General features: G+C 39.8%; 1 protein-coding gene across 2 annotated transcripts; it reads left to right on the forward strand.

Moving 5' to 3' along the window:
* The first annotated feature begins 539 nt into the window (after positions 1-539).
* Positions 540-9266, forward strand: LOC135479629 (phospholipid scramblase 1-like). 2 transcript variants are annotated; one of them, XM_064759521.1, is made up of 6 exons: positions 540-706; positions 3822-3908; positions 5394-5586; positions 7105-7216; positions 8622-8721; positions 9100-9266. In XM_064759521.1, exons 1-6 carry the CDS (start codon positions 562-564, stop codon positions 9189-9191), a joined length of 729 nt encoding a protein of 242 aa, XP_064615591.1. In that variant the 5' UTR covers positions 540-561; the 3' UTR covers positions 9192-9266. The 2 variants fall into 2 exon arrangements, with proteins under 2 accessions (XP_064615591.1, XP_064615592.1); XM_064759522.1 differs by lacking the exon at positions 3822-3908.
* The last annotated feature ends 2035 nt before the right edge of the window (positions 9267-11301 follow it).

Here is an 11301-nt window from a genome sequence, read left to right on the forward strand (position 1 = left end):
ACTTCCCCTGAAAAGTACTTGGTTCAGTGGTTCCAACTATGATAGCAGTATAGTCAGTCCCAGATTTAAAATTTTGCTGATACATGTATACAGTTATGTGACTGTGTACGTATGCCTCGGGTTAACATCGTTCTTAATTTTTTTTCAGTCACATGACGACGAGGAGTCTTCTTTTTGGAGGGTGAGTCTATGCAGCAAAGTTATATTATATAACTGAGTAGTTGCCTACTCAGTTATATTATACTGACTCCGGGCCAACCAGTCCAGTTTCTTTGCTCTAACCTCTCAGTGCTGAGAGCCAAGTGAGGCTGCATGGTATCATTTTCAAAGACTTCGGTATGATGCGACTCGGCTAATACAATACGATGAAGTATATTATCTATATCTACATGTAGTGTCAACATTGACACATTTTAATCACGTCTGTCAATTCACTGTGAGAAGATTGGCGTGGTGACCCAGAAAACAATAGCCAGCGCAGTGAAAGCCTATGTGCGTAGGTCTCAGAGTCAGGTGACAGCATAACTAACTGGCCGCCATAGCTTTGAGAGGGGTGTCTTGATGAATTCCCCGATATTAACACAGCCACGACCCCCGTCGTACACTGAGGTGGTGGTCAGAGATGGACATCCCGTCCCCCAGTCTCTTACGTACCTGGACTCGTTGTCAGAGGTTAAGGTGTTGCAGAAATTGGACGAGTATGAAGGTTGGTGAAATATTATTTGAATGAATCGAAGCCATTCACAAACTGTGCTAGTATGGATTTTAGTGGGTTTCATATATAATACTCAAGTTACGGAAAAACCAAATGAAAGTTAACAAATCAAGGCCTTACAGAAACTAAGTGCATATCGAAGTTCTTCTACATGCACATGTGCTACAGAGATAACGGGAAAGCCAGGTGTGTGTAAATATAAAAGAATATACGAGAGTAAACCCAGGGGGGGCGACGATACTCCGATAGATTGCAAATGATCACACGTAACCCGGTGAAATAAAGTTTCAGCACAGAGAGTAAAAGCAGAGCATCGACGACAGTCTCACAGATTGCAAATGATCACACGTAACCCGGTGAAATAAAGTTTCATCACAGACAGTAAAAGCAGAGCATCGACGACAGTGTGATAGTCGACAAACGGTCACACGTAACCGATGAAATAAAGCTTCAGCACAGAGAGTAAAAGCAGAGCATCGACGACAGCCTGATAGTTGACAAACGGTCACACATAACCGGTGAAATACGACCTCTTGTCAGCATATGTCATGATGTTACCTACAATATATTAGACGTAACTGCTCTAGAATTACCCAGAATGCTGTGATGTCTTCGCATTTAATAAACAATCACATAAAAGGAATGCAAAGGGTCATGCATGAATGACGAGGAGTTTAGGGACGATGGCGTGATATGTATTTGTCTTTTGAGTATGTCAGAGCTGTATTTCAGGTGAATAACATGCCGGATTTGCATTTATTGCGTTTTGAAGCGCCTAGGCTTATTATGCAATAATTTTGTGTTCGACAATGAAAGATGGCAACGAATTAATTCTATGGGTCCTATGCTAGGGCGTCATCGTTTAAACATTGAGAAATAGAGTGGTTTGAGGTCTGCCGACACAGTAAACTCGTCAGTTTCAAATAGAGACCTTGGCAATTGAAATGTTTTTCAAATAATTTTTGGAATGCTACCATTCGTGCAAGTGATGAAAGAAAAATACCGTTATTTGTAACGAACAAGCCTGATGGAATTTAGTGATGCCTGGGTATATCGAGATCTGTTAACTCTACCCAAATACAAACAAGTATATAACGAAATGAATTTTAAGTGCTTGGAGTAGCCCTGAACTGTAGCGAAAACTGGAAACTACCTTTATTAAGTGAAGGAATCAGCAGTTATAACGGAATAGACGCATATTAAAGACAATCCACCCACCCTCTCTTTTATTTTTGACAGTATAACGACAGAGTTTTAGTTTGTAGTTGAAATTCTTCACGAAATTAAAAACAGAAAAGCTACATGGACTCTCGTTATTGTGATACTACCAGTCATGATGTTAAGAAATACCTCTGACTACAGCAATAGGGGAATGTGCCACAGTTTTGGAGCTTGTGCTAGGCGTCACTTGTACTGTATACGTAAGGCCGAGTTCGCTCCGTTATAATAGCTGACCCAGGGATCACGAAGCGATCTGAGACTTAGGTCAAAATTTAAATGCAATATTTTCATCTCCATTAGTTTAACTGAAAGTTGTACAATAACTTACCCAGACACCTGCGTGGTCAAGCAATATTTTTACATAGGAAATACCAATTTTAAATTGATTTGAAATTTAACTTGTCTGTGACCGATTCGTGATCCCGGAGCTGTTGCCTAAGAATAGGAAAGCAAATAGAGACTTTGGCGCTGAAATTTTCAGAAAAGTTACAAATCACAGTTGTAGCACATATATTAAACGTCAAGCTAGCACCTGGCTAAAACTTTTTTCAGTTGAGCGCAGGATACTCACGTTTTTTGAAAAAATATCATACTTTTCATACCAATAACATGTAGAGCAAATGACAATTCTTCATAAATGGCTGGTTTGAGTCGAGACAGCCTCTTGGGAATTTAATCCAATCAAACACGTTGCTATCAGATTGCGCGGCCTAAGCTGTGACGTAGCCTTTACCCATTCACTCCACGAAGAAGCATATGATAACACAGAACTACTGCATAAGACATCATTTTGACGTCGTTTAAAACGATTTAATTACATGTATCCGAAGGGTCATTTCACAAAGTGTTGTGGGGCAGGGCTGTATCATTTACTGATCAACACAGACGTACAAAAGCCGTGTAATATTAAACGACGGTATCACAAATTATGTTAGACAGTAGGCTAAGCATACCGTCTTGGCCCAAACAGCATTCTTCTCCCCATATGCTTTTTTGTCCTCCATTTTAGCGTTTAATCAGCAGTTTCTAAATAACAAATATCAGTACAACATTCCTTAGGGATGCCGACGAAGGTTTATGGGAATGAGAAGACGGCATCTCACCGGACAACGGTAATTTCTCTGAATTTATTACAACGGAACACTTTAAATTTTGCTCCTTCGTCTTTCTCGCATACAAGAAGTGATTTTTGTTCTGTTTTCTTTCATAACATCCATTAGAAGTATTGAAACGCCGTATTCAAGCCGATGTGCTTTCTCTGACGTCCGCGATAACTAGGTCAGCACTGCTTTCATCTTAGTAGCCACGGCTACAAAACAGAAGCATAAAATCCAGCGATGGGTCGAATGCCTAGATCATCCTCAGTGGTGTTTAGATTTATTTCCATTTGTTTCAGAATTTAGCATTCTGAAAACAATCCTACTATAATTTTATAAACATTTAATAATAATCAGTGTCACCAGCACAACCCCTCCGGAGGCTGCAACATGAACTAGAAATACCCTGGTCGTGTACCTGCAGCTGGGCTGTTTAAACAGGATCGCTGGAGTTCCTTGTAAATGATATAGTAGACCTACTGTATCAGCAGTTCAAGCAGTGGAGCAAATATTCTTCCAGTATGTTCAGTATGTATAGAAAACTATATTTATTTCATCGCCAAAATCAATACCTTTTATCTGCCTCAGGCTACTGCTTAGACTATTACACGGAAAATACCTTCGACCTTAGAGAGCTATAGTAAACGTCACGTCACGTCACCTTGCCCTCGATAATGGAGACCTGCTGACGCCGTGTCAAAACGTGTCAAAACCCATAAATCTGACAATTACTGAACATGGTGTTAAAAACACTGAAATACATAAATCTACATAATGTCTCTTTTCAGCTCTTTACCTGAAGACACTTTTTGAAAGAAGGAACAGCTACTACATTGCTGATGAAAATGAAAGGGTGTTTTTCTTTGCCAAAGAAGGTAGGTGGCATTCTAACGTTAGATCGACGCTCTTGGCTTTGTTTAGGCGGTAACGTTGCTTTTTTACTTGACCATTTCATTCCGTCTAAGGGGTGACGCTATAAACTTCATATTCGAATAGCGGGATTCAGTATTTGAATGTTCGCTCCAAACGTTAAGAAAAGTATATCCGGAACGAAAGTACATGTGGAAAAGAAAACCAATAAGAAGGCACAGTTATAATCTATCTCACCCTGACATCGAGTTCTATGGGTATAATGGCCACAGTTAGGTAGTAGGTTACTGGACGGTCCTATTGTTTCGTTGTTTTATATCACCCGGGAGTTGAATAATCCAACAAACTTCTGATAGTGTGAAATAGACAACTGTTTATTAAGGATAACATCAGATCAGGGTCCTGAATTGCAGGACCACTGGAGTATCTAAAAATGTACTGAGTGGAAACGAAATGTAGACCAATTGCGTGACAAACCATACCGTCGAATATGCAAGGGAACTACTCCCATAGAGTACACTTGTACGTTCCCGGGCTATTTCCCCTATACTACAGCATTGCAGAAAGATGAAAAACCTGAGCAACATACAGTGAAGAGTTATGTTTCACATCACATGCAAATAGGATTGTGAAACAATAGTCGTATCCTGAATGTTTTGATGAAGTTGATAGTTCCTCTGCCGTCCTGCATTCGTGCAAGGAAGTATTCCATAATTATCACAGAAAATATTCTCCTTCTAAATAGGGACCACTTGCTTCACCGATATAACATATGAGTCTAGAAGACTGATGCTGTTTTCATTTCTTGGCATATACACCGGATATTGCATGTTGATTCCTTATCAGTTCCTCAGAGACTCTCCTTGAAACATCTTCTGTCCAAATCTTTTTTTAGTTTCGTTCCCTTAAAGAGTGAGTGGGTGCTTGGGGTTTAACGTCGTTACTAACAATTGTTTTTAGTCATATTTTAATGAAGGAGTCATTAGAGTGCATGCTATGCGCCTTCTTGTTGCAGGACGAATTTCCGCCGCTCTTTTATCTAGTGCTGTTTCACTGAGACGACTTACCGAAGGCAAGTAAGCCGCCTCACCCGAGCTGATATACTGATACGGGTACTGATACTATCTCTTAACGCTGAACGCCAAGCGAGGAAGATACAACATCCTCTTTTAAGGTCTTAGGTGTTACCTGACCAAGAATTGAACCTGGATCTACCTCCCCCGAAGCGAAAGCTCTACCGGTTGTGCCATCGGGGAAGGTACTCCCATTAAAGAAGCTATAATAAAAAAAAGCACAAATACCTGTAATCACAAAATATTAGCCCGCCCCCCCCCCCCCCCCCCCTTGCAGGTTATACCGTTCAAAACGTTACTGTCAATATGTTACTGTTTGGAAAGTCTAAAGGAACTAGCTCTACAAACCTGTCCTTGCAAGCCTCGCCTCAAAGGTAAAATTTCAAACTATGATTTGTATCTTTTACTTTATTGTAGTCACAGAACCGTTATCAAGACTGTGTTGTAACTCTCGTGCGTTGGAGATACATATAGTAGACGACTACGGTGTGACGTTGATGATTCTAAGGCGCCCTCTACGCTGCACGAGCTCCTGCTGGTGGTGCTGTTGTCTGCAGGATGTAGAGATCGAATCACCTATGGGAATCGTTCGTAGCTACGTCAGGGAGAAGTTAGTTAGTGATATTTTGATAAGATATTCCATGGGAACATGAGCTGAGGCGCTAAATTATAACGGGTATAACACTAAATTACGCAACACACAGCCATAAAGTTAAAATACGTTCAAATGTTGATATATCCATGAAAGAAAGGAATGAATGCTTGGTGTTTAACCTATTTAACAATTTTTCAGTCGTATCATGACGGGGAGTCAGTGGGTGTATGCATACACTGTGTCTTCTAGTGCTGCCGTCATTTGGATATTATGCTGAAGACACTAGACAATAGTCACAATATACTGACACCATGTCAACCAGTCATGTTTCCTTGCTCTAACCTCTCAGTGCTGAGTGCCAAACGAGGCAGTAAATATTATCATTTTTTGATAAATCTTTGCTATGACCCCACACGGGTTTGATCTCTGGTCTCCCGACCTCGAGGAGGACGCGCTAACAATTAGTCCAATAAAGCGGTCTAATATGTCATGTGACACTTGTTTTTAATACAAACATGTGTGTCATCTTTATCTAGTTCCGTTCTACCGCCCACGATTGCTCAGTTGATAGAACCTCCGCTTCGGGACAGTAGATCCAGGGTCAGTCCCTTAAAAAAGGAAGTTGTAGCTGCCTCACTCGGCGTTCAGCATTAAGGGGATAGTGCAACGACTTGTTGACTTGTATAATAGCTCGGGCGGGGCGGCTAATTTGCCTTCGGTAAGGCGTCTCAGTTAAGCAGCACAAGATAAGAGTGGTGGAAATCCGTCTTGCAACAAGGAGGCACAATGCATGCACTCTAACGGACTTTTCGTCGTCATATGACTGAAAAATTGTTAAGTGCGACGTTAAACCCCAAGCACTCACTCAACCACTCACTCTATATCATCCGAATGAAAAGTCTCAAAACAGAGATTTTCTTCTAATTTTTCAGTCGTGCGAAGTATAAGTGTGACACTTACGCCAATCCCCAGTAGAACCATGACAAAAAATGTTTCATCTATGTGAATCCATACGCATTTTCCAACGCTTTGATAACCTTTATGTAAATTTGTTTAACGATAATAAATAAGCTAGACTGCAACCATGCCACGATAATAAATAAGCTATACTGCAACCATGCCACGATAATAAATAAGCTATACTGAAACCATGCCACGATAATAAATAAGCTATACTGCAACCATGCCACGATAATAAATAAGCTATACTGAAACCATGCCACGATAATAAATAAGCTATACTGCAACCATGCCACGATAATAAATAAGCTAGACTGCAACCATACCACGATAATAAATAAGCTATACTGCAACCATGCCACGATAATGAATAAGCTATACTGAAACCTTACAGACTAGAGCCTAAAGAGCCACAAAAAGTAATGTGCATAGCTTTGAATTTTAACGATTTTTTTTACATCGGAGAACAGGAACGAAAACGAAGTTTTCTCCAGTTTAATGCATGCATGGCAATTTCGAAAACATAGTTTCAAAAATTTGTAAATGTAAAAATGTGTCCATTTTCCCCCGCAGATGGACACCTTGGTGGTCTGCAATGGACGTCGTCCATCCAGAGGGTGAAGTGTTGTATAACATCCGGGGACTTTGTTGCACCTGTAGATTGCGCTGTCACAACTCGTTACAGGTAAAGGACTATTTGTTTAATTGCACAGGCTTGTGAACGTTTATTTACTTGTTTTATGACTGATGTTTTACCTCGTGCCCAAGAATATTTCACATACACAACGGTTGCCAGCATAATGGTGGGAGTTTTTTTTCTCTGACAACATACTTTTTGTGTGAGGAAAGATATATCCTGTATTACATTAAATAAGTGGTATTATGAATTGAAGTGGATAATTGTTAAGCCATGCTATTACGTAATGTGTGGCAACTATAGCGAAATCATACCTGAATCCAGGTTAAGAGCACATGTGTTCCTTTAACTATCGCTTAGATTAACATGTTATTCGTAGCGGAAGTATAAGGCTGAACATTTGTCATATACTAGCATGTATTTAATTGGTTGGTGCATTACGGCGTGCTCAGGAATTTTTTAGAAAGTTACATTTGTGTTGCATTGATTTTCCCCACTCCACAGTGCCTAATGCAAAAAAAGTTATTTCAGTGTGATTGGAGCAGGCTACCAATTTTTCGGTTTAATAACCAGTACATTGCTTCAATGCATTCTATAGTTAGTGTCGCTTCTTGACATGCACAGTTTCTTGCACTGGGGCCTACGTGATAAATCTGGTCAGTAAATTGCCAAAGGTGGTGGTTTACCCCGTACACGCTGATTATCAGACAAATAAAGGATCGAGGGATACCACTGACATCCAAAAAGGCAACACGGTCAGCGAATTATCTCCCTTGGCATCGATATATTACGAATGATTCAAATTTATATTCAAAAAGACACGGTAAAGGCTGCCTATAATTTTTTGTTTATGAATACATGTATTTAAATGAAGCATTTAACTTCAGATAAAAAGCAACTGATTTACTGCTGGGGAAAAATAAACATTGCAAACGTATTACTTGAGACTTGACACGCGTGATATTTATGTAGATGTCAGAACAGACATTCTTACAGTAGCTGTCGAACAAGACGGACGTTTCAGATCAGTAATCGCAGGGCCAATTCCCAAAATGACGTTTAGCACAAACCACTAAAGAACTAAGAAAATATATAAAGTACGAAATTTAAACGAATTCATGCAGAGAGAAGCAGTCAACAGCTTCCAGTAATGTTGGAAAGACGCCAGCAATGTTCTATGTGAATGACTACATGAAGTATACGAATCGTGAAAAATGGTGGTGTGTACCCAGCTTTCGATAATCCAAACATGTATCTCCGTTGTGCGATGATTGCGACTTTTCATTACATTCAACGGAGCGATCTAATTCAATGTACGAAACTATCTATCATACACCGAATGTGTTATTTCTGACCATTAAAGGAGGCGTTTATCTAAGGTTCAGATATCAAAGTGGCCATTTATTGCTTTTTAAAACTACTATTTACTTGACGTGGATGTTTGTCTTGGCAGGTATTCGAAGCGAAGAGTAAAGTGAAGGTGGCTTCTTACCACAAATACTGTAAATCCTGCACGGATTTTGTGGGCGGGTTAAATGACTTCTCTATCAAGTGTAAGTTTTCTTCTAACATCCCAATGTGTAATTTCAGCAGACACCATTTCCGCTTTCGCGGAAAAAGAGTTCTCAGCGTAAAGTATGTGTGTGAACATATATCTGGCCACGAAATTGATCAAGTACGATTATTGGATGTTTATTACAATGGATATCTCCATTCAGCAGACTTTTTATGATGTATACATTAAAAGCAATATTGCACGTTCGAATTGTTTGTTGAGGCAATATGCTTTATTTGCAGTGCTGATTTTGGTTTGAATGCAATCAACGTCCCGTACAAAAAAAATGAATGCAATGTTCGACATGGAACAGACATAACCAAAATGTGCTCGTGTTTTTTTGGTAAAATTAAACTGCAGTTTCTTCTACTTTCAGTTCACGAAGAAATCACAGCAGAAGACAAGCTGCTGTTGTTAGGTGCCGGATTTATCGTGGATCTTGTTTATTTGGAGTACAGATCATATTGACGGTCGAATTTAATCAGTGAAAAACTTAATGATTGCCTCGACCAAATGTATAGATATATTATTTTGTGTAATAAACCTCTGCAGTCAAAAATACTGTTAATCTCTTAATTTTAACACAAAGTCTGTTGTCTGAATGCCACTAGAATGTGTTCTGTTTTTATAACACAATACTGTGTCGTATTCAACATAATATCCTACGATCTAATAGAATCGTAATGTGTGTGTTATATTTTACTGAATAATCTACTGCAATAACAGAATACATTCTAGCCGCACTCAGATAACAGATGTTCTGTTAAATTTAACGTCATATTTTTTGAGAGGATAAATACCGTTTCTTTACCATGAATAACGTTGTGAAAACGTGACGGACGTACATATAGTTATGGTATGGTGGAAATCTGTTTATTCTCCTTCGTAATTCTGCAATGTGTATAAAGCTTGACAGACAACAGTCACACAAAATGATATTTATTTTGTATTCGAGATGGTTTTTTTTGTTGACCTTTAACACGTTTTCCTCGCGTTGCACAAAGGCTGGTGCCGATGTCAACACATTTACAGCGCTGCCTCACGGGATCGTCTTCCTGAAGACACCAGACAGAAAGCCCACGCATAGATATACTGACTCCGTGCCGAAGTACTTTCAATCAAGAAGGTGTGAGTTCAATCCTGGCTCATTTTTGGAATTTTTAGATTCCTTATTGCTCGTCATTGGTGACAAGTAACGGTGGATGACGCTCGTGTGGTAATTTGTGTAGTGTCGTTCGCTGATGACACATTTGTTTTCAATCCAGTATATATGGTTATCACTGTGGTAGAGTAAAGACGAAAAACAACTGGCTTGTTGGACTCTCAGATAGGCGATAGGTCTTACACAAGGCCAAACAAAGAAACACGAAGACGCTTGAATAAGTTCAATAGATATATATGAACAAAATAGACAGATAATACAACTCCCAATAACATACAAAACAATACAGATATGTCTTACTAATGACAGCGTCCGAATCCGGATGGAATATTCCGACTTCCAAAGGCGCCTCAGTCCACATAAATATAGAATCCACAGTTGAGAGGAATTCCTCAAACTCCGGACGGGCCTCCGTGGCTTTGTTGGTTAGCGCCGTAGCGCAGTGTAATGATCCAGAGGCCTCTTACTAATGCCGTCGCTGTCAGTTCAAGTCCAGCTCATGTTGGCTTCCTCTCCGGCCGTAAGTGAGAAGTTCTGCCAGCAACCTGGAGATGGTCTTGGATTTTCTCCGGGCTCTGCCCGGTTTCCTCCCACCATAATGCTGGCCACTGTTGTATAAGTGAAATATTCTTGTAAAACACAATCAAATAAAATAATCGACGGATGGCAGTCCGATAAGTGACAAGCTCTAGTGGGCACGCTGGTGATGATTATCACCAACTACCTGTGAAGGTCCAACATCTCAGAACTGACGGGTTGATGCCGAGGTGACAATGTATGTTTCACTCCTCGGAAACATACACCAAGTCATTTTCAGGGTAAACTGGGATGAAATGTACATTATCACACAAAGAGACAATGAGCGATACAAACTCCAAAATAATGTCTCAAAAAATTAGCAAGTGGCAAAACACGAGCTCAAAAAGTGTTCTGTACAGAAAACTTCACAGTGGATGACAGTGAATTTGACTGCCCATAAGTGGACTTGTGAATGACTGCGAGCCTCACAACTCCATCGCCTAGATTTACAAGCTAAAGTTAAGAAAACTGTGGATGGTTTGATCGTAAACATGTTTACAACACCGATACATATTTGCAGATATAAGCGTCGTGTCCGACATTCAGATACCATTCGTAGTCCGTAAAAGGCGTTCCCTATGTACAATGACTATGCATACCCAATGTTCAATGACTAAACTCATAAACACATAAGTCTCGAGAATGCCCGACTGAATTACAAAGCAGGCTAATACGAACACAGAGGCGAAAATATATGTTAGACACAGATATGCTCAAGAACGAATAAAAAAATATATATAATACAGTATTCTAAGAGAGGGTTCGTAACACAATGTGGTCTGCATTTCTGTATAGGGCACATTTCGGAAAGTTCGTCATTAAATTGCCAAAGGTCAA

Source organism: Liolophura sinensis, chromosome 12 (genome assembly GCF_032854445.1).
Source record: "Liolophura sinensis isolate JHLJ2023 chromosome 12, CUHK_Ljap_v2, whole genome shotgun sequence".
In the NCBI taxonomy this organism is placed as follows: Eukaryota; Metazoa; Mollusca; class Polyplacophora; order Chitonida; family Chitonidae; genus Liolophura; species Liolophura sinensis.

What these genes read in the sequence shown, in the direction of transcription:
- LOC135479629 (XM_064759521.1), top strand. Translation starts at nt 562, where the DNA reads ATGAATTCCCCGATATTAACACAGCCACGACCCCCGTCGTACACTGAG. An exon ending in GAAATTGGACGAGTATGAAG is followed by an intron (nt 707 to 3,821) that starts GTTGGTGAAATA and finishes GTCTCTTTTCAG; the next exon opens with CTCTTTACCTGAAGACACTT. An exon ending in AAATGACTTCTCTATCAAGT is followed by an intron (nt 8,722 to 9,099) that starts GTAAGTTTTCTT and finishes TTCTACTTTCAG; the next exon opens with TTCACGAAGAAATCACAGCA.